The 23,171-nt window shown below is 45.7% G+C and overlaps 4 protein-coding genes across 6 annotated transcripts in view; 3 read left to right on the top strand and 1 right to left on the bottom strand.

The window, feature by feature from the left end:
- Window positions 1-13,480, top strand: part of man1b1b (mannosidase, alpha, class 1B, member 1b) — an 18,407-nt gene extending 4,927 nt beyond the window's left edge. For 2 of the 3 annotated variants that reach the window (XM_064354476.1, XM_064354474.1), the window contains exons 4-14: window positions 7-170; window positions 1,114-1,256; window positions 1,468-1,583; window positions 2,024-2,212; window positions 2,332-2,480; window positions 3,385-3,573; window positions 3,945-4,135; window positions 6,900-7,020; window positions 7,403-7,597; window positions 8,015-8,146; window positions 9,616-13,480. In XM_064354476.1, the coding sequence (XP_064210546.1) occupies window positions 7-170; window positions 1,114-1,256; window positions 1,468-1,583; window positions 2,024-2,212; window positions 2,332-2,480; window positions 3,385-3,573; window positions 3,945-4,135; window positions 6,900-7,020; window positions 7,403-7,597; window positions 8,015-8,146; window positions 9,616-9,834 (1,808 nt within the window). In that variant the 3' untranslated portion in view covers window positions 9,835-13,480. The remainder of the gene's footprint in view (window positions 1-6; window positions 171-1,113; window positions 1,257-1,467; window positions 1,584-2,023; window positions 2,213-2,331; window positions 2,481-3,384; window positions 3,574-3,944; window positions 4,136-6,899; window positions 7,021-7,402; window positions 7,598-8,014; window positions 8,147-9,615) is intronic. The other variant, XM_064354475.1, reaches the window with a different exon arrangement.
- On the bottom strand, window positions 13,178-23,171 carry dpp7 (dipeptidyl-peptidase 7). The gene is made up of 13 exons (XM_064354477.1): window positions 22,883-23,171; window positions 22,449-22,593; window positions 22,101-22,240; window positions 21,538-21,701; window positions 20,791-20,926; window positions 20,602-20,683; window positions 19,708-19,874; window positions 18,874-18,934; window positions 15,103-15,212; window positions 14,482-14,638; window positions 14,120-14,184; window positions 13,959-14,029; window positions 13,178-13,725 (listed from the first exon to the last, which is right to left on the bottom strand). Exons 1-13 carry the CDS (start codon window positions 23,090-23,092, stop codon window positions 13,623-13,625), a joined length of 1,611 nt encoding a protein of 536 aa, XP_064210547.1. The 5' UTR covers window positions 23,093-23,171; the 3' UTR covers window positions 13,178-13,622.
- On the top strand, window positions 15,200-17,046 carry LOC135265148 (kelch-like protein 26). The gene has a single exon (XM_064354478.1). The coding sequence runs from the start codon at window positions 15,812-15,814 to the stop codon at window positions 16,976-16,978; it is 1,167 nt and encodes a 388-aa protein (XP_064210548.1). The 5' UTR covers window positions 15,200-15,811; the 3' UTR covers window positions 16,979-17,046.
- LOC135265149 (kelch-like protein 36) lies at window positions 17,070-19,556 on the top strand. Its single transcript, XM_064354479.1, has 3 exons — window positions 17,070-17,585; window positions 17,827-17,987; window positions 18,173-19,556. Exons 1-3 carry the CDS (start codon window positions 17,255-17,257, stop codon window positions 18,524-18,526), a joined length of 846 nt encoding a protein of 281 aa, XP_064210549.1. The 5' UTR covers window positions 17,070-17,254; the 3' UTR covers window positions 18,527-19,556.

Genomic DNA, 23,171 nt, shown 5'->3' with positions numbered 1-23,171 from the left:
GGTCAGTTTGGTCACGTGACCGTGTGTCCACAGGCCTGTCCGACATGGCGGTGAAGGAGGACCCAGGGAAGGGGCGCGACCTGAAGCCCGACGTCCCAGGAGCGGTCCCAGGGGTCATCGCCGAGCCCCCCAAACAGAACGTGCCCGTCCTGCCTGAGGCTGCTCCAGTGGTCAGTGCAGTGCTGTCGCACACCCGTCCTATAGCTGTCGCGCGCTCGTCACGCTTACATCATAGACTTGCCGCACACCTGTAGCTCACCTGTGATGTCACACTTCTGCTGAAGGGACTTTCCTAAATTTGGACAAAAAATTTCCTTCATGTCTCAATATTTCCTGGCATCTTCTTAAAGGCCCTTCCTATTCAGGAAGCATATTTGATGCATGTTTGAGATTAGAGTCACACTTTTTGAGACATTTTTGACGCTTAAGGTACCTCCTTTAAGATCCTGCCATTAATGAATCGTACATTGTACTGACATTGTGGTATTATTACAATACTTCTATGCCATTTAAAATTATAACTGTACTGTACATCTTTGTACATTGATTTATTAATATTGAAAAAAGAAATTTATTAAGATATTTTTTGATATGCTAGTGCATTATAGCTCATGCAAACAGCTGTATTGTACATGCAATGTCCCTGAATCTAAGCAACGTTATGCTTGGCCGGTTGGAGGGGAGACCTCTTGGGAAAACTGAGTTGCTGCTGGAAGAGGTGCACTGGGCTTCCATAGGGATTCACTCCTCCTTATATCAAACACAGAGATGCCAAAAAGAGTAGGGGAAACCCCAGAGTCCTGGACAAAATGCCCTATAAAAACAGGCTCTTTACAACTGACTGTCTAATCATTCCCCCAAATTAGATTGGTTACACCGTTAAAACTGCACAAACATGCACGGCCTGTCCGCTGTAGCTTGTAAATGAGTTGCTCTTGGTAGGCCCGCCTGGTTAAATAACGATGAAGTAAAACGAATTGACACCCATTAAGAGCACCAGGGTGCACCAAACCGCAGAAAACAGCTAAGTAACACCGCGAGGAAGCTCTCTCCCCGTCTCCACCTGTGACTCCACCCCTCTCTCCCCTCCCCCGTCTCTCCGGCGCGGAGCAGAGGAGACCGTTCCCCAAGCGCGGACCCCCTGGCCTGCAGAGCCGCATGCAGAAGAGAGGGAACGCGTCAGACTCGCAGGTGGAGGAGGAGAAGCCGGCGGTGAAGAGCGGGGAGCAGGGCGGAGGAGAGAAGCCGCTGGTCAGGTAGGGCTTGTGTTTATAGTATAGGGCTACCTCCTTTCTGAGTGTCGAGGTGCACAATGCAGAGGTTCGTTCATAAGCTCATCTGGAAACGGGTAAAAACCTAAAAGACCGTTAAATGTGCATGAATGCATGACGATCAGGCGAAAAATCTTGAGGTCAGAATTAAATGAAAGTCAGCCATCCCTGTCTACACGTGTGTGTGTGTGTTCAGCTGGAGAGGGGCCATCATCGAGGCAGATCAGACCACCGACCCACAGCCGTCGTTGCAGGGGAAGGAGCGGGACGCGGCGCCTGGGGAACCCCCTGGGGTCACCCCGCAGAAGCCCGGTGGGTACTGCACACTTCCCCTTCACCAGCGCCTGTCCTCTCCCACTCTCCCGTGGCCCGGGCCGTAACTCGCACATCCATCAGCTTCAGCCCGACTGTGACTGGACCCATATGGACGGCCGGCTGCTCACATAAACCGCAGAGCCGGCGTTGCATTCTTAATGCTTTATTCTAGCATTAATTAACAGTACAGTAATTAGTGTAGGGCCTCAGGCAATTGTTTTTTAGCCTGCAGCCATGTGCTAGTTTTACTTCCTGAACAGCTTAGTAAAGCTGTAGGGCAATGATGCTCATTTTCCTCTGTGTGTTTGTGTGTGTGTGTGTGCGTGCGTGCGTTTGTGTGTGTGTGTGTGTGTGTGTGTGTGTGTGTGTGCGTGCGTGCGTTTATGTGTGTGTGTGTGTGTGTGTGTGTGTGTGCACGCACGCGTGTCTGTAATTAGTTACTGACCCAGTGAAGAGGCAGGAGGCAGTAAAAGAGGCTTTCAGACACGCCTGGAAGGGCTACAAGGATTTTGCCTGGGGTCACGACGAGCTGAAGCCCATCACCAAGTCTTTCGGGGAGTGGTTTAACCTGGGCCTGACCCTCATCGACGCCCTCGACACCATGTGGATCCTGGGCCTGAAAGAAGGTACCGGAAACCCGGCTTCCCTTAGTCATCCTCCCCCCGTAACGGCGTTCCGACAGCGCAGGCTCAGAAACCGTAGCAACGTTGAAACCGTAGCAACCGTAAACCTTCTCTTCGGGCAGAGTTCGAGGAGGCCAAGGCCTGGGTGGCCACGGAGCTGTCCTTCTCCAAGAACGTAGACGTGAACCTGTTTGAGAGCACCATCCGCATCCTGGGCGGCCTCCTGAGCACCTACCACCTGACCGGCGACGCCCTGTTCCTGGACAAGGCTGTGAGTCAGAGGGCCCGGCCCCGCCCTTTCCTCTCGACTTCTTAGCCTGTAACTGGGCCCCTGTCACTAAGACATTTCCGGTTTGGAACGTGTATGTTATACGTCAGTAGTAAGGCTAGGCGATATACCACAGTTGTAATTTTTGAATGCAGTACCGGTCGTTAGCACAATGTGGTGTATTGCCTTTTTGTAATCTTTTTCTGTAATTATACCTGATGCGGTACATCCAAATTTTCCACCTGAAATGCTTCCCGGCAAAAAAACTTATCCACTGTTATCTATTTGGTGTTTATAAGACACCCATTCAGCAGCAAGGCCTTGCAAGTTGGAAGTGATTGACAAAAACACATCACATGATCACATGAAAGCTGTACGACCTACCTGCCAATATTTCTTATCGACACCCGGTGTTTTTTCAAGGAAACGTTTAACGAGGCCTCTGAGGTTTGGATGTTTACTACCGCGTGAGGTATAATGAAAGAAAGAAAGATGAAAAGAACGGCAGCTCACCATGTGATGGCGATGACCATTACAGCAGTAGATCATTTTCATTTGCGGTATATCGGCCAGCTCTAGTCATTAGCTGACTATGACAACAGTAGAACTCAGTTGGCCTTATCCCTTCAGGGGTATGGTGGTGTGAAGTCCGCCGGGGGTTACTTGGGTTGCTGCTGCTCTAGCTCCGCCCAACCGGGTGCCCGCAGCCCCAGGGTGATGTTCTGCGTTTCTATAGCAGCAGGGTGGTGTTCACGTGTCCCACCTCCCCTTCTCATTAGAATAACAGTTAATCCTCACGGAGCTGGATCATTTGTTTGCGCCTGCCATGTGGTGAGAGTTGTCTTTTTTTGAAGCCGTTGTTTTGGTAAGCCTTTCTTCGTTGTGTCGCGTCTACCACTCCCCGCAGAGAGACATAGGGTCCAGGCTGATGCCCGCCTTCAACACCCCCTCCAAAATCCCGTACTCGGACGTGAACATCGGGAAGGGCACGGCGCACTCGCCCCGCTGGACGTCGGACAGCACCGTGGCGGAAGTGACCAGCATCCAGCTGGAGTTCCGCGAGCTGAGCCGGCTCACTCAGGACCCGCGCTATAGGGTGAGCCCCGCGGAGACGCCCACCAATCAGGGTCCTGTATCCTCCCCCTCAGACACTCATCAGCCTCACCACTCTGGTACTCTTAGAGCAGTGCTTCCCAAAGTGTTGCAGTATCCAGGTATTATGCATTTCACCTCAAGCACACCTGATACCAATGATGAGAGTCACGGAATGTTCTGGACTTTCTTGTTCCTCAGCACTTATTTTTCTATAAACTATGTTGATTACTGCTTTTATGAAAACTCTAGGTCTAAACTGGTGGCCAGCCAACCATTAGGGCCTGTGGCTCCCTACCTGAGGAGGGACACTCCCATAGTGTGCCCTGTCCATCCCCTCTGTAAACTCACCATGACCCCCCCTCTCCCCCCCAGGACGCCGTGGACGAAGTGATGAGGCTGGTGCACAAGCTGGACGGGAAGCACGAGGGCCTGGTGCCCATGTTCATCAACACCAACAGCGGGCAGTTCACCCACCTGGGCGTGTACACGCTGGGGGCGCGCGCCGACAGCTACTACGAGTACCTGCTGAAGCAGTGGGTCCAGGGCGGGAAGAGGGAGACCGAGTGAGTCGCGCTTCTTCATCCTCCATCTTTGATTTGATCTCTTCGCGGCTGCGAAGCGCGAGTGAAGTCGGTGTCATTGGAACAGGACCAGATATGCCGTGTACTGCGCTATAAAACTTCATACGCAGTTATGCGATGTGCGGCTTACTGAAGGGACTTTAACTCTTCACCAACCTATTCGTAGGCGTTGAATGGTACGGCTATTTACCAGAAGGTTGCAGGGTGGGTCCTAGGTGGGGCAGTGCTGACGTGCAGTTCATACACAGTTAATACACAGTTGTATGAGTGAACAGTATGGCATTTGCCTTATCACATGCTGTCAGTCAGCCAAATGTCCCAACAGCAAAAAAAAAAAGAATCTGCGTAATTAGATCTAAATGATTATACCATGATGTATGCCACTTTAATATGTGGTATTCAGTCCGTTTCAATTCTGTTCCCTTGGCTTGTGGCAAGCCAGCATGCTTGTATTGTGCTTTGAGTACTTGAACAATTTTTATTTTTATTTCTTTTTGCATCACTCTGATTTTGCTGAGGGGCAAGGCTACCGGTTGCTGACATCAGTAACCTAAACGCGTCGTTAAAGGATAATGACAGTTTACAACCATTTTTTAAAAATTTCACTGCAGGGGTGTACTGTCCTTGTGAACAGCGGCAATACCATGTAGATAAGATATCGGGTGCCTGGACTGATACGGGGGAAATGCGAGGGTCGTGTAAGGAGGGCGTAAGCTTTTTGATCATTCGCTAGGAGAGAGATTAGACTGCGTGGGTCCCACAGTGGGAGGACACCGAGCTTTGCACTGAAAAATTAATCATCCCATCAGGCAGCGGCGGGTTTATCTCCATCCGCCGTTACCCTAAAGGCAGAGAGGCTGAATTATTCATGCGCTACGACATGACACCACCGCCCTCTTCAGGATCCTGGTGGCGAAACGGCTTGCAGCTAGCGAGCAAACACAGTTCAGCGAAGCAAAGCCTCGCTGGAGAACGCCGGAGCCAGAATAGCAGGGGTGTGGAACTCAAGTCAAAGGGCTGCAGTGTCTGCTGGTATTTGCAGTTTCCTTTCAGTTTGTGGCCAATTAAGGCCTTGGAAACAAGGTGTTTGGACTCTTTAGGCAGTCAGTGACTTTCTCTTAATCAAGAAAGTGTTGTAACGCACCAAAAAACAGCACACTGCAGTCATCCGAGACTGGAGTCTACACCTGTGCAGTAATGCCAACAGTCAAGCACTGATTTGTGCTTCTGTTTGCCCCCTGTTTTCCACCAGGGGGCAGCACTTCAACACTGTAAACAAGCACATACCACATTTAGATTTGAGTGTTACCATAAATTTAAAATGAATATGCTATTAAGTGTGCATATAAAAATATATATATCCTGCCCCTTCCGCATGTGAGCTCAAGATTAGGACACTGCTGAAATGTATGGTTATTCAAATTCCTCTTGACAAACTGCAACAATCTTGGAGTGCAAGGAAAAGGCCATATCTAAATGTAATTCACTACAATTCCCAGAGAGGGGGACAGGATAAGCAATGCATTATTGGATTTGTATAAATGCTAGTTGACCTCAAGTAGATTTGGAAACCCATGAAGGAATTGCAAGATTGCACTTCAAATTTATCATAAAACTAGCATGGAGCATTTTAATGCAGATCTCTCCTTAGAATGAGCCTATTAAATCCTACATTTAATGACCAAGTTATGTGCGGCCTATTCAAACAGTTTCAAACTATTATCGCTTTCAGCATCTCTATACTTTCTAATTACTGTGCACAGTATATAAAAGGCAACTCTGCTTGAATGAATAATGTAGCTCATTGAACTGTAGTCTGTAGCATTCATTCATTTCTTATGCATGTGCCCACATCCCACAGACCCTCATTTGGTACACAGTGAGATTTAAAAATCGGCATTTTATACTAATTCACTTGCATTCTGATTAAAATGAACTTTTTTTTGCCATAGTATGCCAACTGACAATAACACAATAAATGTCTTTCATAATTTTGTTCGGACATTTGTAGCAGAAGTAGACTGAAGCATCGGGATGAAAGAAGATGAAAATAATGTTCCGGCATTCTGATCAAAAGCTTTTGTCACGCAGATGAATAAAATGAAAAAACCCTAGGATCAAATTCTGTTTTAATTTACTCACGTTGAGCAAGCTAGCTAGTGTGACATCTCATTTTCAACATTTCATATTAAGCGCTTTCTCTTTGGCTGTTGCAGTGCTACCAACGGCTGTGTAACAGGCACGTGCACCGATAGGCAACTAAAGACAGACGTCCGGCCCTGAGATTGCAAAAGTGCCCTTGTGGCTGAGGCAGTTATTTTATTTTTATTTTTTTCTTAAAAAAAGGTGTAAGGTGCCCTTTTTTAGCAAAATAGTCTGTGCACAGTCCTACTGTGTAAATATGATCAATAAACAACACAATTGTCTGACACCGAAATTGGCTCAAAGAAATGGGAGTAATTATTTTGTTGTGGCTCATGTCTGAGTCATTGCCTGTTGTAATTTTTTTTTTTAAAGACCTTGGAATATCGGCGTTTATAGTCCACAGGGTCTTTCTTCCCTGCGTTTTTACTTTTTTTTCTGCGTTAACGCACCCACTGGTGAGGGAATGTATGCGAATTATTCTGTGTAAATGTGAAAAGATTGTCCCGTGAAAGCATTCCAGTCACTGTTTAATGGGAGCTGAAATCCAAAAACAGTTGGTATTGTGTGTGTGTGTGTGTGTGTGTGCGTGCGCGCTCTTCAGGCTACTGGAGGACTACCTGAAGTCCATGGAGGGGGTGAAGAAGAATCTGCTGAGGAAGTCGTCTCCCAGTGGACTCACCTTCGTGGGGGAGCTGTCCCACGGCCACTTCAGCCCCAAAATGGTCAGCCCCTCTGCCCCGCCCACCCAAACACAATAACCAACAAAGTGCATCCTTTGAGATAACTCCCGATTCAGGCTATAGACCTGAACAAGTTACTACTTATATATCCTTGCATTTATATAGCACTTTCCTGAATGCTCAAAGTGCTTTACAGTGAAGGGGAACTCACCTCACCCACCACCAATGTGTAGCACCCACCTGGGTGATGCACGACAGCGAAGGTGGAGAGGGAGAGACCTTTTTGCCAATTAGAACAGCATGGAAGCGGTTTCCTTTCTAAAGAGTGGCGGTGGGGGAGTTGTCAGCCACGGCACCCCACGCGGTACTGTTGGTGGATATTAGTTCCTGTCTTTCGCTGACTCGTGCCTCCCCTCGCCCGCAGGACCACCTGGTGTGCTTCCTGCCGGGCACGCTGGCGCTGGGCGCCCACCACGGCCTGCCCGGGGACCACATGGAGCTGGCCCAGCGGCTGATGGAGACCTGCTACCAGATGTACGCGCAGATGGAGACGGGCCTGAGCCCCGAGATCGTGCACTTCAACATGCAGGCCGGCGAGAGCCGAGACGTGGACGTCAAGGTGGGTCACAGGCCGGGGGCCGCGGAGGTGGGGGTGGTGTTCATCCGGGGAGAGGGGAGTTGCATGATATTGTGTCCGACCGTTTGTTAGGCATACTGAGAATCCATTTATTGAAACTGCTTCTGGGGATAGTTACCCACTGGGTATCAAGCCAGATACACCTCTCTCTGTCTCACAGTACGTTCATCCAAGACTCGTCTCTCTCATAGCACTACCAGCCTCGCTCCCTTCTCTCTCCCAGCACTGATAACTAAGCCTTCTCTTCCGGAAGTATCTGCTGTTCTTATTCTTCAGAAGTGCAGGATACACATAATGGTGGCTTGTTTCCCAGCTGACCTTGTGCAGACTGATATCAGTGCAGAATGCCCTGTGTGGTAATGGCTTGCCATGTCTCTCTCTCTCTCTCACTGTGCCCAGCTCGCAGACAGACACAACCTCTTGCGGCCAGAGACGGTGGAGAGCCTGTTCTACCTGTACAGGTTCACCAAAGACCGCAAGTACCAGGACTGGGGCTGGGAGATCTTCCAGAACTTCAACAAGTACACCAGGGTGAGGGACCTCTGCCTGTCCGCCTGTCTTTCTGTCTCAATACATACACACAAATATGCACACACAAAGATTTTAATGAATGGGTTGCGTACTAATACTGGCATATGCCGGGGTATAATCATGATTTGAACATGGGTGGGGGTGGGGGTCGGGGGGAATCACTTAAGGGCCATGCCAGACATTGGTTTACATTGTTTTTGCTCAGACATAAATAAATAACATAAGATTGAATTCTTAAGTTGAGTTCATTCATTCTATTTTCCCTAAGTTGATTGCCGAAATGTTCAACATGAGTTCTCCTGAACTTAAGTTGCTCAATTTTCATAAGAAATGACCTAACTGTAGCTAACCACATTTCTGACACTTGCTTGTTCAGGATGTAATGAATCCGAAGCTGAAGTGACTGGCCTAAACCTAAAATAGTTCATTCCTTTCCTAAACTGCACTGACAAGCACACTCCCCAAATGACACAGTTCATTTATTAAAACACTATGGAAAGAAAACTAAATAACTTGGCCAACTAACTGCATATTAGATTGTTCCAAATGCATTCATTCCAGTCTGAATTAACCTTCCGCAAGTTGCACCAAAAGTACTGATAAGAATGCTGGAGTGAAACCAGTTTTTGTGCATGTCTACCTTTTAAATAAATGAATATGAATATACTTAGAATAAAAAAGAAAATTATCAATATGAATTTCTCTCCTCAGAGCCTATTGTGCAGTTTGAACGGCATAATATCCAAACTGGATATCAGCCTGTCCTAACCTGACTCAGAAGCACAGATGGACACTGTCATTGTCCTCTGTCTCTCGCCTTCTGAGTTCTGGCCAAGTGTGACTGAAGGTGCTGTAAGCACCCCTGTGGACATGCGCAGTATCTCCCAAAAGAATAGACAAAAATAACAACTAGTTTGCAATTACAACTACAATGGTTAGTTAACTGTGTAACAGTTTTAACTGTTGATAAAAGCCTACATAATACAAGACGCTTAGCTAAAGAATTTCAAACTCATTGCTGGCTGCTGAATGATGGGAAGACTATTCAAACTGCAAATACGCAAATGTTTATTCAGGTTTTATGTGCCTATATTTTAACATTACTGTTATTGAAGCAGGGAGAACCAATGGGAATATCGGTAGACCTATGAAATTCCACGTGGAAAGGAATTTGTAAAAGTATTGGGGCATCTTTAAATAATGGAAGGCACATGTCCCCGTCAATTTATATTGTAATTACGCCTTTGTGCATATGCATATGGCTTAGGAAAAATAATCAAAGTAATTGTGCAGCATAGAGGTTGCCAACCATTTCCCAGTCTTGGTATATATTTACTTTAATGAGAAGTTATTTTGGCATGCTAGTAATAACTGCAGGGTTATCTGGATTACGTAAGTGAAGCGTACCTGGGACTTGATAAAGGCTTCTCCGGGGAGTGCGGTGAGAGCTAACGTCTCTCTGTCCTCAGGTGCCCTCCGGTGGTTACACCTCCATCAACAACGTCCGTAACCCCGAGGACCCTAACCCCCGGGACAAGATGGAGAGCTTCTTCCTGGGGGAGACGCTCAAATACTTCTTCCTGCTGTTCTCCGACGACCCCGAGCTGATCAGCCTCGACAAGTACGTCTTCAACACGGAGGCCCATCCCTTGCCGATATGGCCCGACACGCCCCCGGCCGCGGTGTGACGGGGGGCGGGGCATGCGGAGAGGAAATGACGGGAGCACAGTTACTTATCTCAGGGCTTAGGAGGAAACAGAGATTTTCTTTCTCTCACACCCCTTCACACCCCCTGCCTTGCCAGCTGGACTGCAGTGGAAACATGCCTTACTTGGATGGGTCTATTGCAGGGAGGTGGTTTTTAATCCATTGCAATTGGCCTTAAACGTGTTTTTTTTTTTTCTTAATTGATAACTCTGGGATCATGATTGAGGCGATGGAGCTGGTTACTCCTCAAGTCCTAGAGTGGGACCCCCGCATACCCCCACTCTCAAAGTTTCAGAGAAGATTGTGGAGTCTGGGAAGGACTCCCCTGAAACATCTCTTCCTCCGTCCTTCTCCCTTTTCCAAACTGAAATCTGAGCCAAAACTGCCACCCTCCTTTGACCCTTGCATCCTTTGGTGGCCTTGGCCACGCCCCCACCCCGCCCCCTTACCTGCCGAACGAGCGTCATGCGAGGAGATGGCGTCCTGCTGGTGAACAACAACCTCGCACTTCAAAACCCTTCCCACTTGTTTATTCATGACAGATGACAAATTTGAGTCGGTCATAAGCTGCTATTGTTTTTGTTCTTCAGTGGCTGACTTCAAAGTAAGCTAGATTAGATTTATTCATGTCTGTAAGCAAGGGCATTCTTTCCAGAGCTCTTACAGAAACTAAGCAAGGGTGGCCATAAAATGGCAATTTGCTGTGTAGTGGCTTGTAGAAAACCCGCAGTTACAGCAGTAATCGTGACGGTGGCCTGGAATTGAATGCTTAGGGTGTCCTCTGTTGTTGGGACCACCATGAGTTGTGAACACATCATGGCACTTCTTTTTCCACTTGTTGGTAGTGTCAAAAAAAGATAGCTTTGATGTTTTTCTTATCTTTTTCTATTAATGTGTATTGTGTCTGAAATCTGACAAAATGGCGCCTTTTCTACGTGCGCAAACGTTTCAGAGACGTCGGGAGTGTGTTGTGTGGAGATGTAGTGACTTGCAGATTGCTGTGCGGTCTCTTCCACTATATAAGCATCGAAAAGTCTTTCTTCCTCTGCTGTAAATACTATAAAGAACTTCTAGAGTCAGGATCCTAACTGTCAAAGAGATCGTCAAAACCCATGCAGTGCTGCATGGGCAATGCTAGTCTTAAACCACAGAACTGCACAGACGCTGGAGGCCTTCAGCTCTGTCTGTGATTCACATTGCCACTCTGCCCTTGACTTTGGAGTTTGGAATACTCAGAAGAACTCAAGAAACAAGCCTGATGTTATTAATGTAGCATTATTGTCAATACATAACAGCACAGTAGTTTTTAAGAAAACATTTCAAAAGGGTTTTTTTTTTTTTTGAAGAAACAAAATGAGATTACAATCATTCCTCTAAATAGCCTTGCTTTGACATTAGTCACATTAGTCACTTTTTAATTTTGGACTGCCTGTCATTTAATTTGTGACTTTGTTATTTGTAGCATCAGCAAGGTTTTTGCACTGAGCATAGCGCGTGCACAGAAATGGCTTCATATAGCCTACATTCTAAATTTGTGACATGTCTATTGGATAAAGTATATTTTGTAGACAGTGCATTTGTTTTTAGGTTGGCTTTCAGAGTAGCGTTATTGTAATTTACAGTTAACGCCATAAAGGAACATTAGCATACCTGTTAATTACAGTACTTTATTCCTCAGTGGTTTAAATTCCCTAAAATGTGGCACCTATGCAGTAAGCATTAGCAGGCCTTTTTAACAAGTTTTTCAAATGTTTATATACAGTGTAATCCTATAGATTCTGCCTGTTTCAATTTTGTTGTGCGTTTCATTGTTCATTTGATCTGTGACTACATTGGTTCCATGGCATTTTCCAATCGGGTGTTTTGGCATTTTGCATATCTATGTAACACTGAGGTATCAAGCGCTTCTCCTTTGGGGCTATGTGTGTGCTAGCCTATATTTATGTATGTGTGTGTGCGCATTTTCTTTCCAGCCATTCTAGCCTAGGTCCTCCCCACACTAATTTTGCTAATGCTGTACATTAATCAATCTTTTATACATATACATTTATCAGTTTCTATAAAATAATATCAGATGCAGGGATTATATCAAAGGAACCGCTTCAATGCATGATTGCCAAAATGCAAAAATGGAGGCGAAGGGTAATTTAGAATAATTTAGAGTAGCAACAAGTGAGCACCAGACTTTCACTGTAGGTGATTTCACCCCTTAAAGCCAGAATATGTGGGGAGTAATTTGTCTTTTTTGGAGAATTTGTCATTTCTCTGCTAGGGGAAATCTCTTCTTTGAGTTTGATATGCGCAGAGTGGCGGCTGATGGATGGAAAGCCCCTTTAATGACATCACAGGGGAGGAGCTAAAGGTCAGGAGAGTTCATCCCATGCTGATGTATTAGAGATGGGGAGATGTTCATCCACCGCATCCTCCAGATTTTGTGGAGTTTAGATCCGGGGAACTGCTTTGCATTCATGCCCAGATCCTTCGCACTTTGGGACCCTTGTAGACTGCCGCAGCATCCTCGCACCTCTGTGCCCAGGCTGAAAATGGACCATGTTCTCTGGGGCAGCCAGCTTCCGGCTGCATTCCCCACCAGGTGTCCACAACTAATCTTTGCCAACTGAGACAATGCTCCATTTCCAAACGTGCCTTCCGCGCTCAGCTGAACAATGTCCCCGTTGTGAATTACTGTTGTCTTTTTTCCCCATCCCATCTGTGTTCTTTGATTCCTCATTCTCAGTGGTAAATGCTGATGGCCCTTTTCCCCATTTCACCATCGTTTTCTATTTTTTAATGTTTACATTTTTCTTGTGGATGTATTTAGAATGAGAGAGAGAAAGATATATATATATATTTTTATTAATTTATAATATGAATTTCCTTGGCGGGGGAGGTTCCTAATCAAGAAGGTTCCTAATGGTTCATGTTATGGCCTAAAGTCCAATTACAAACATTTTTGTCAATTGTTGTACCGTGATCTGATTCAGATGGCCAGGGATTTTAAATCAAATACAAATCGTATGCTGATCAACAAAAAGTAATTGTTCGGGTGTGGGGTGATCATTGTTCTCACCCCTACGGATTCCCTCACGTTACAGTGGTTTAAAAGGCAGCTTTGCTCGATCACCTACTTGTGGTTGATGGGATGTATAGTAAATAGCTGGATTGTGTTGCGTTTTTACACTCGCTGAAGTTTTTCTCCCATTTGGGCCTTTATGTTATGTTTAAAACCTTTAGTCTGTTGATGTCACATGATCCAAGTGACATAATTCAACATTCTTAGACGTCATCACAAAAAAAATAAACAAATTGGGAGTTATCCAATCATATTTTTAAAAAGTTTTAATGGATTTTCCATGACACATCTCAAGTTTAAAAAACAAATAAAAAATACACCAAAGACATGGCTGATCCTTCCCAAAGACTTTTTAGTCGGTATTTGCTTCATAATGTGGGTGCCACTTTGGCTGTCGTGCAGAATCTCTGTTGTACACATGCCAAAACAATGGCCAGTGCGACTGTCTAAACCTGTTATTGGAGCAACATGGATGCCTGTCAGCCATCTACAATCTTGTATGGAGAAATATGTTTTGTACGTGTCATCTGGGCTACATTAAAATATTGAAAGAAGCCATTGGTTTGAGTTTCGTTTTGGTGAAAAATGCCTGCATTTAAAAGCTTTATTGATTTTTGTTGATTTTACAGCAGCTTGACTTCATTGAGCACAGCTTGTGAAGTTTGAACTTCTGATTATCCGTTTCGCAAGCAGCTCTCAGAGCGACTTCCTCCTCGCCATCTTCACCCATTGGGTGATAATTTCAGACTCCTTCCTGCGGGCCTCAATCACTGATGAAGGGTCTGCCTCGTTCGAACCCCTGGAGGACAGTTATTTTTATTAACTTGCTCAGTAATGTGCATAATACATGTACTATTAATTTACTTGGCAAACATCGTTACCCTGAGAAACTTGCACAGCATACTTTAATGTCCATTTGTACATCTGGATATTTACTTTAAAAAATGTGTTAAGCAGATTGCTCAAAGCGGCTGCTTAAAACGACTTGTGTTACCGGGACCTTTCAGGTGAGCTGGTGATTTATCTCCTCACCTCAAGTCTAGGTGATGTGCTCCTTCAGAAATGGTGATTGCGATCAGGGATGGGCTCAAGGACTTTCTTACCTATGACACAAAGTGATAGCTGAAGCAAAATGGGCTCTTGCAACATTAAGGGCATCAACTAAACATTTAAACATATCAAACATCTCTCACCCCTCCATTTGCCCATGGGTCAAGATCCCCATTGGAGAAAATGATGTTGCTGGCTGTGGAGAGAGCTGAGAAGGACAACAGAAACTGATCACCTGTTACTGGACAGTCTGCAGTGAACTTAACTGCAAAAGTACATCTAGCATGCCAGAGTGGCCAGTTCTATAGCTTAACTGGTCCAGGAACAGCTTAGCCATAGCTAATTTTCCCCCTAAACATAACACTGTTGGACACAGTAACTGTACAAACGACATTTACAGTGATCGCTAAACCGCACTTTAACATTTGCATATTCATAAAAGTATAAGCAGTCGATCCATGGTGAAATACTGAGGTCTCATCCCCTATGTGAAAAGCAGACTCACCATCTCCCCAGAACTGGGTTTTGAGCCAGCCTGGGCGGGGCACCACGCCCCATCTCTTAGTGCAGTACCGTTCACGGTCCTGTTCCGTGAATGGAAGGGGTGGGAACATGTCGCTGACATTGTTGCTCTCATAGCACAACTCGATCTCCGTGCAGGCCTTTGTGAAGAGAAATGAACACAAACCTCAATGACCTGTTCAGTTTTCATCAGATGAGAAGCTCATGATTTGTTCACTCCCCCTCCAAAAATCGAGGAGCAATTACCTCCTTACCTAACACTGTTGACATACACACCATAAATTTCAATAGAATGAATAACAAATAATATGGTTATTATATAATTTTGCATACTGCTGCATAATGCATTTATAGTATCCTCTAAAACATTTTCTTCCACAAATCTGTGCAGAACAAGTTGTATAACATTTTTTCATATGATCAGTTTTCTACAGATTGTACTGCAGCAATTCAAATAAAGTTCCTCACTCAAGGGTAATATGGCAGCATCCCATGTGGGATGCAAACTGCAACCTTCAGATTTCAATTTCAGGTCCCTGACCACAGCTCCACACTGTCATTTCAGATAAGGTTTAATAGTTGAGGGTCCTGGTTCATAACTTACCTGATAGTCCCATGCAAGACTGTCTAGGCAGCCTGTGGGATCGGCACACTCCAAATACAGTCCATAGAGGTCAAAGCAGGTCAGCTCACCGGAGGAATTGTAGAAAATTCCTGTGGAACATAGAACAAAAAGTGACTGGAACCTAAGTTGCCATGGGGGGAATTTTTGTAAATACTGCAAACACAATCTTCAGCGTACCCAATCACACACTTTTCACCGAGATACGACTTTCAGCTAGTCTCCAAGGAAACTGATCCCACATTTATCAGGAAAGAACAGTCAATGAGGAAAGGGTACAAGCCCAGACATGTTGAAGTTGAATAGTAAAACGTCTAAAGGTTTCTGCGTGTACTCTATGTGGGCGTGTGTGTGTAGCGGGTGTTCTTTCAACATGTCCCTTGACAACCACGGCCCAGAAACGATTTGTTTGGCATTGCAGCATTGATAAGGGCCTGGCCACAGAGCACACAGTGGAGTATCCACAATTTCTACTCAAAGGGTGCCTGAGCAACAGCAGCAGGCAAAGAACAACAGCAGTACTCAACTTCACTGGAAGGGAGAAGTCTACAGAAAACCCGAGAGAGGCAGTCTTCCTCTACCATTATCATTATTATCTCAACTGAGATCATCTTTTTGTTCAGGAGACTAAACTACTACATGTTGGCTGAATGGACCTCAGAATAATCTACCACCAGCAGCTTCACTGATTATGTGGAAAAAAATGGAGCAGAGGAACCAGAGGACTGAGAGTAGGGCGGAGGCAGATCTGATGGATGCAGAGCCGGAAGGAGTGGCAAGGCATCAGGGAGAGGTGGCAGACGGGATGCGGCTGGAGTCGAACACTCATGCCCAGCGCCTCCTGAAAGGGGCAGGGTCCCTGTGGCAAGAGGGAGCGCTGTGCGATGTCATTCTGGAGGCAGAGGGAGTACAATTTGCAGGTCACAAGGCGATCCTGGCGTCTGTCAGCAGCTATTGTCGCCTTCTGTTCACAGGAAGACCCTCTCCATTTCCCTCAGGAGGGCTGGTAAAGCTTCAGGGGGTCAGAGCCCATGGGTTGGAGCAGGTGCTGGGATTTGTTTACCGTGGTCACATGACCTTGAGCCTGAACGTGGTGGAGGAGACTCTGCAAGCAGCGAAGATCCTAATGATCAGGGATGCCATCAAGATCTGCCTTCACTTCCTAGATGTCAGTCTAACCCCCGAGACCTGTACTCAGATACTATCTGTGGCTCACCGGCTGGGCCCCTCCCAGTTCCACCGCAGAGTTTTGGGATACTTGGGAGCCCACTGTAAGAGCCTGCTGAAAGACCCGGAGACCCTGTTGGATCTGGACCCCAAGGCCCTGCTGGAGCTGGTGAGCCAAGATGACCTGGGGGACATCAGCGAGACCAACGTGCTCCGTGGCACCCTCCGTTGGCTGCAGCACAATCCTGACCACGCTGTTCATGCACATGCCGTCTTCTGCAAGTTGCGGCTCCCCCTGGTCCCCCCAGAGGCTCTGTTGGATGAGCTGGGGGAGCGCCCCCTGGTGTGCGCTGACCCACATTGCCTTCAGCTGCTGCGCCAGGCACTGGCCTACCATGCCCGGCCCTACCTCCAACCCGCCCTCCAGGGCCCCTCCACAACCGTCCGTGGGGCTACGCCATGCCTGGTGGTGCTGGGTGGCAGGACTGCGGGTAATCTGGTGAGTCGGGAAGTTTGGGCAACGGCGGAGGGTGACATGGACTGGAGTAGACTGGGAGAATTGGGAGCCCCACTGTACAATCACTGCTGCGTCGTGCTCAACAACTTCCTCTTCGTCCTGGGTGGGCAGCACCAGTTCGATCCTTGCGGAAAACAGCCAACTAACGAGGCAAGTCTTCTACTTTCTTGGTGAGAAATGCAGTTTCCCACAAGATCAGACAGCAGCATGTGATAATGTTGTCCCAGTCACTCAAACCTCCACGGACCTAATATGGTATCTTTAGTTTAATTACAGTAGTAACATAAATAAAGCAACTGATCGTAATAAAAAGTAGAAACCAGTTTCTGTTAAGCTCAGCACTTACAGCCCTTTAAATTTCAAATAATTACTTCGCAAGTCATTTCTCTGACAGTATAATGTAAATTAAAACATAAAAGCGTGGCAGCATGTGAACAAGGGCAGCTGGCTATGTCTGGAGAGTCTGAGACCGCTGGCCAATCAGAGCCTTCCATTCCTGTGAAAATACCTTCGTTCCCATCTGTTCAGGTGCACAGATACGACCCCAGAAGTGAAAGCTGGCTACAGGTGCCCGGGATGCTTGAGAAAAGGACCCGCTTCCATGCTGACGTGCTGTCAGAAGGGCTGGTTGCCGTAGCCGGGGGCACATCGCTAGGGAAACTGACAGCGAGCACAGAGAGGTACATCCTCGGAGAAGACCGCTGGGAGCTGACCGCCCCCCTCCCTGTAGCTGTGGTGGACCATGCTGGAGCCACGCACAAAGGGATCCTCTACATCTCAGGTAACACACACACACGCACGCACGCACGCACGCACGCACGTACAAACGACTATGATCCAAAATTACAATCCATCCAGGTTATCACTAAATACTTTTGCAACTGTTCAGGCCTTTCAAGAAAGTTAAAGATGACTCAAGGTCAATCTGAAGCAATAACATCACATTCTCATGAGCCGACAGTCTGTACAGTTTTGTTAACTTGGGGTCTTGACGGGGGGAGTCCTCTCTTTTCATTGGCCAGGAGGATTCTCTGGCGGAAATACTCTGCCCCACCTCTACAGCTACCTGCCCCGTCTGAAGCGCTGGGTAGTGAACCGCCCCTTGGCCTTCTCGCGCTGCGACCATGGCATGGCCACTCTGGAGGATACCATCTATTGCGTGGGAGGGAGGACACTCAGCAAGGTATAGCCAAAGCACAGGCCCCAAAGGCTGCCTATTATTTTTATAGATACTCTTTATTAAGGCTCTCGGGAGTCATGGGGTCCCAAGGTGTTCCTCGGTGGCGCTAGTTTTAATAATCATTCTTGTTCCGGGTCCCGCCTGCACCTCCATTCCTGTTCAGATGTTGAGCGCTGTTCCCGTTGCAGGAGAAGGAGTGGGTCCACGTGAACGAGATGGAGTCCTACCGCCCGGCGGTCGACCAGTGGACCACGGTGCGGGTGTCCCCACTGAGGTACAGCCAGTTCAGCCTGACGGCCAGTGGCCAGCGACTGTACATCACCGGCGGGGGGTCTCTACACAACAGGAGCAAGACCACAGGGGTCTTCACCTACACCAGGGACAGGAAGTGGGAGTGTGCAGGCATGCTGCCTGTGGTCCTGGCAGATCACTGCGCCTGCATCCTCTCCATCTCGGCACAGACACTGAGGAGAATCAAATCCCAGGAGCCCCCACTGTCCCCCACACCAAGGAGAGGGGCTGAGAGCTCTGTTGTTCTATAGTCATGAGTGAATGGAAGAGAGGTTTCATGAACCCCACATAGACCTTTCATTGATGAGACAGTCCTACATATACAGGTGGACATCCCAAGGTAAAGGAAAAGGAAAGGAGAGAAGACCAAAAAAAGAGAATCCACATAAAAGGACAAAAGGAGTGGGACTGACAATCACCTACTGATTTGAACCAATCAGATACCTTGCTTTCCAAAGAACACCAGTTGGAAAAAAGCAGTCATTTATTCTTACAGCAGCACATTGATGGTTCCAACTTTTAAGCAGTTAATGAAGCGTCATCCACTCATCACCTATGATAACAGAAATTCTGAGTATGGGGTAATGTGGCCACTTACCCACAGTGTCTCTCAGGGCAGGCAGTAGATCAGCTCCACTCAACATGGTGTCGCACGCCACCTACAGGAACATAGTGGGAGGTGCACTTACTCCTTTACTGTAAGCTAAGTACCATGTTCATCCCTGAAAGGTTTTCAGGAAATCTATAGAGATAGTAACAAATCCCTTTAATTCTTTTGAAAAAAAACTTAATGAAACAATTATAGTTTATGTAACTGGGATGGCAGGTATGTCATCTGACAAGCTACGGGTTGGTGGAGCTACAGCTAACCTACACTTACATCGAGTGAAAAGCCCACCCTTTTTCAGTATTGTAAAAAAAAGTTCCCCAAAGAGACCCACAGGGTGCAACTGTGGGTAAAAAATTAAAAGGTCATTTTAACCAACTTACTAGCTAGGTTTTTTAAATCAGTTGACTAGCTGGACACCTAATGTAAGTGACTTTTCACTGTTAATAAAATGCATATGTCTTCCTCACAGATAAAAGTGTCCCACCAGCACACTGAAAAGCTTCTGGCAACATCTGTTCCCTTACTGTACCAGTTAACCACACCTTTCAGGGGACTGAAAAGCACTTCCAATGCACCATGTTTGGGCCACTCCTGTTCTTGCTCTCAGTAGAGTGGCTCACCAACAGCAGCCATCCCAGAATACTCACCTGCTACTTTTAAGACCAATGAAAAGCCCCAAACTGTTATGCATGTACTGTTGCCCTGGCATCTGGACAGGCATGCTGTTAACTGGCTAAGGTTCATGGCACAGTGGCCTGCGCAGCACCAGGGCTTTTTTTGAACATGGTTCTCCACACGGTTCTCCACAGGGGTGGCCAGTACCTTGACGGGATTGGCTGGCATGCTCCCCATGAAGTGGGTGCTGTAGGGGTAGTCCATCATAGCCATCATCGTGAAGGCGTTTCGCAGGAGTCCCTTCAGCTGGTGAATGTCGGCACCACTTGACGGGGTCTTACACAGGGAGAAACCTGACTGGATAGTATGATAATCTGTAAAAGAATGGTGATTATTGGCTGTAAGACACTAAATGGAACACAAGCAGAGTACATTATAAGGACTACAGCAGGCCAATCTTAGCCCCTTGTTTCCCGATAAAATGGTGGCCTTTCCTAGCACTGCAGGCAGTTTGGTCTTTACAAATCCCAAAGTTTGACTTCACCAAAAATCCTAACAAGTGCTAGACACACTGTAGACAGGAAGTATAATAATAAGCCTAAACAGACTTAACAGCTTATGGTTGTCATCAAAAAAAATCCTTAGAAATTCAATATATTAAGAAACTATAACTGCATTCGTGCGCCTACTCGAATCAACCTTATCAATCCTTTTTGACCTCTTTGAAATGTAGAAATAAGCACTGATTCATTTAATTACTATAAATCATCCTTCAGTCTCCTTATACTGACAGGATAGAGCTGACTTTTCTTAAGTCTCTCTTGATAAATGGTCTGTTAGAGAACTTAATCTAGTCCTGTGGCCCTTCTCCAGAATTTCTTTAGAGATAGTCATTTCTTCTAAATAACATGTTAAAGCAAGGCACAAAACAGCCGACCTCTGATTACAACCCTCAATAAGAACACTAATGCTAAACACAGTGAAAGCAAAAAAGCCAGACAGAGAGCTATTCCAAGAAGATGAAATAGCATAATAACAAATGAGTTTACTGGAAACTGAGGTTCGGTGGTTTGTGCAGAAGAGCATGGCAGGCTGAAATACCTTTATTCTGCGCCAGGTTCTCCAGCTTAAGAAAAGCTCCGCGCACCGCATCTCTACACGCAGGACTGTAGCTCTCAAAATCCTACGGATGAACAAACAGATTTTTTTAAAAGAGAAAATAATGTTCATATACGATTACTACTGTTGCTGTACTCCTTTTGGAGGGGGAAAAAAACTGTCTGAGCTTACTGAGGTCACATCGTGAAAAAACTGTGTTGAATCCCCCATTCCAACGGTAGACAGGATTGGAGCGCTGGCAGCCAGAGCCCCGGCGACGATGTTGGGGTACCTCAGTCTCATGTAGACACTGAGAATGCCCCCGTAACTGTCACAGAGAGAAACATCATCCACTTTCCATTTTGGAGATGAAAGCCAAGACACTTGACATGGTTTTACTCCTTGTTGGTCTATTTAAGACTTTTTTGTATATCCTTCATACTACTTGTACTTGTTCCCTCCTTGAATGGGCAAATCTGATTAAGCCCAGATTTGGGCATTAATTGTAATTGTAATTGTAATGTGTACCATAGTACACAGACAGCATAATCTCTTCCCCTTAAAAAATTGTGCTTGTAATTATAGCGCCCCTCTAGCGGACCTCTCTATGGTTTACTTTTAAATTTGTCATTACAAATCCCCCAATCACATTACTTATTATGCATAAACAGTGCGTAATCAATGACGAAATCACATTTAATGAGGTTGCTGTTGCCATTGGAAAAGTATAAGATTTCATTGATCCCAAGTGTATTAATTACAATTAAATTAAACTAGATATTAAACTTAAGGTACACTTTGGGGTAGAACTATGGTAGATTTCACTTCACTGAAAAGAATTTGAGCAGGAATGAATACAAACCTAATTAGAATTGATGAATGAATTGGGGTTCTATTTAAATCAATGTTGAAGACAGGCAGCCTCAGGAGTTCCCTTACCTGCCCCCAAACACAATGACAGGACAGTTGGTGGCTCCCAGCTGCTGTTTCATCTCTGTAATCATCACAGCATAGTCTGCAAGGGCCTGCTCCACTGTCAGCAGGCCCACCTCTGGGATGTTAAAGGAGTCTTTGCCAAATGGAAGCGATTTTCCATAGTATCTCTGTGAAGGGGATAATACAACACTATGATTCTATGTTTTGGTGTAGTGTGTCATAACAATACATGAAACGCAAGCCATATTATGTTCTATCAAGGTATCGGTTATCACTTGTGCAGACATGAAATAGTTGTTATAAAGACAATTTAACACAGTGTTGCAGATACAGCCTCACCTCACTGTATACAAATAAACTGCATTTTGTCCACCTACTGCAACATGACATGAATACAAACATACAGTCTCTCCACCCACTGTCTGAAAAAAAACTTGTGCTTGGCTCTCAATACAATGTATAAGCATTAAAACTGCTGTGGTTTAGTTTAATAAATTGTGCTTATTCTACTTCTCCTTCCAAGTCATGGTCACTTATGCAATGAGTCACACTGAACACATACTCACATGTTCAGCAAATATGACCAGAGCGCCTTGCTCGGCAGCCAACTCTGTTATAAAGCCGGAGTTCAACGCGAACTCCCAGATGTCTCCTTCGTTTCCGGTGTAGAAAAATATGGGACCGTGGCCTTTCTTCCAGTACTGATCTGGATGGGACGATGCACACAAAATACACACATTGTAAATATAATGTTATGCGTAATATGCGTTTTTGATCACGATATATTGGTGAATAATTATCAGTTCATAGACTTTAAATCAACATTTTTAATTGTTTGCTATTGATTAAGTCATTAAGCTTAGAAACTATGCAAAGCAGCTCAAATGCAAAATGACTGCATGTCAGTCACTCACCTGTAATCAAATACCTCTGATCAAAAGTGCCATTACCCATGCTATTAAAATTGAAGTGGTCAAGCACTTGTGTGAAAAACTTTTCTTTAAACTTGGGTTCTGGGTCAGCGTTGATGAAAGGCACTGCATGTTTCTTCCAGGTCGCCTGACAATAAAAAATAATTGACACAACTATGTGTAAGTAAGCATTACGACGCTGAAGTTGTGTAAGCATTAACTGCGTGTTTGACAATGTAACGAAAATGTGCAAGCAAACATGCATGCATCGCCAATGGTTTACATTTTAGCATCACAAACGAAATGTGTAGCTTTCTCTTCACTGTTCGTACTAGCCGGCCAAATTAACAATTCTTGGTCTTCTGCAAGTTAGCAAAATAAGGCAAGTAGTGTTAGCAGGTATAATCAACTGTTGGACAACTAAATGTGTTTCTCACCTCTTCCCTTAATGATTCAGTTTTTCCAGACTTCTTGCTAACTTGGACAGAATCCTGCTGACTGAAAATAAATTCTTCTGGCGAAGGGATCAGAAGAGCGTCAGAAATTTTACTTATGACATACTGCTGGTTAGGATTAGGAAACCCTCTCGTTTCTCCATGTAAACAAAATAACAGCGTAGAAATTACAACAAACATATGTACTGCCATTTTACAGGTTACAGCATGTTAGTAGCCACTAGTTCGCCAGCTGAATCGATAACAAAGGCAGCAGAGTCATATGACTTCT

The sequence above is a fragment of the Anguilla rostrata genome, chromosome 10, assembly GCF_018555375.3.
Source record: "Anguilla rostrata isolate EN2019 chromosome 10, ASM1855537v3, whole genome shotgun sequence".
NCBI classification, from domain to species: Eukaryota; Metazoa; Chordata; class Actinopteri; order Anguilliformes; family Anguillidae; genus Anguilla; species Anguilla rostrata.
This window is presented reverse-complemented; position numbering and strand designations above follow the sequence as displayed.

Bases quoted from the DNA above. Each gene is read 5' to 3' on its own strand.
- LOC135265148 (XM_064354478.1), top strand. From the start codon at position 15,812: ATGTGGAAAAAAATGGAGCAGAGGAACCAGAGGACTGAGAGTAGGGCG.
- LOC135265149 (XM_064354479.1), top strand. From the start codon at position 17,255: ATGTCTGGAGAGTCTGAGACCGCTGGCCAATCAGAGCCTTCCATTCCT. The intron at 17,586-17,826 runs GTAACACACACA...TTCATTGGCCAG, and splicing joins AGGGATCCTCTACATCTCAG to GAGGATTCTCTGGCGGAAAT. The intron at 17,988-18,172 runs GTATAGCCAAAG...TTCCCGTTGCAG, and splicing joins GAGGGAGGACACTCAGCAAG to GAGAAGGAGTGGGTCCACGT.
- dpp7 (XM_064354477.1), bottom strand. From the start codon at position 23,092: ATGGCAGTACATATGTTTGTTGTAATTTCTACGCTGTTATTTTGTTTA. The intron at 14,639-15,102 runs GTAAGTTATGAA...CTCTTCACAAAG, and splicing joins GTCTTGCATGGGACTATCAG to GCCTGCACGGAGATCGAGTT. The intron at 14,185-14,481 runs GTGAGTCTGCTT...TGTCCTTCTCAG, and splicing joins AACCCAGTTCTGGGGAGATG to CTCTCTCCACAGCCAGCAAC.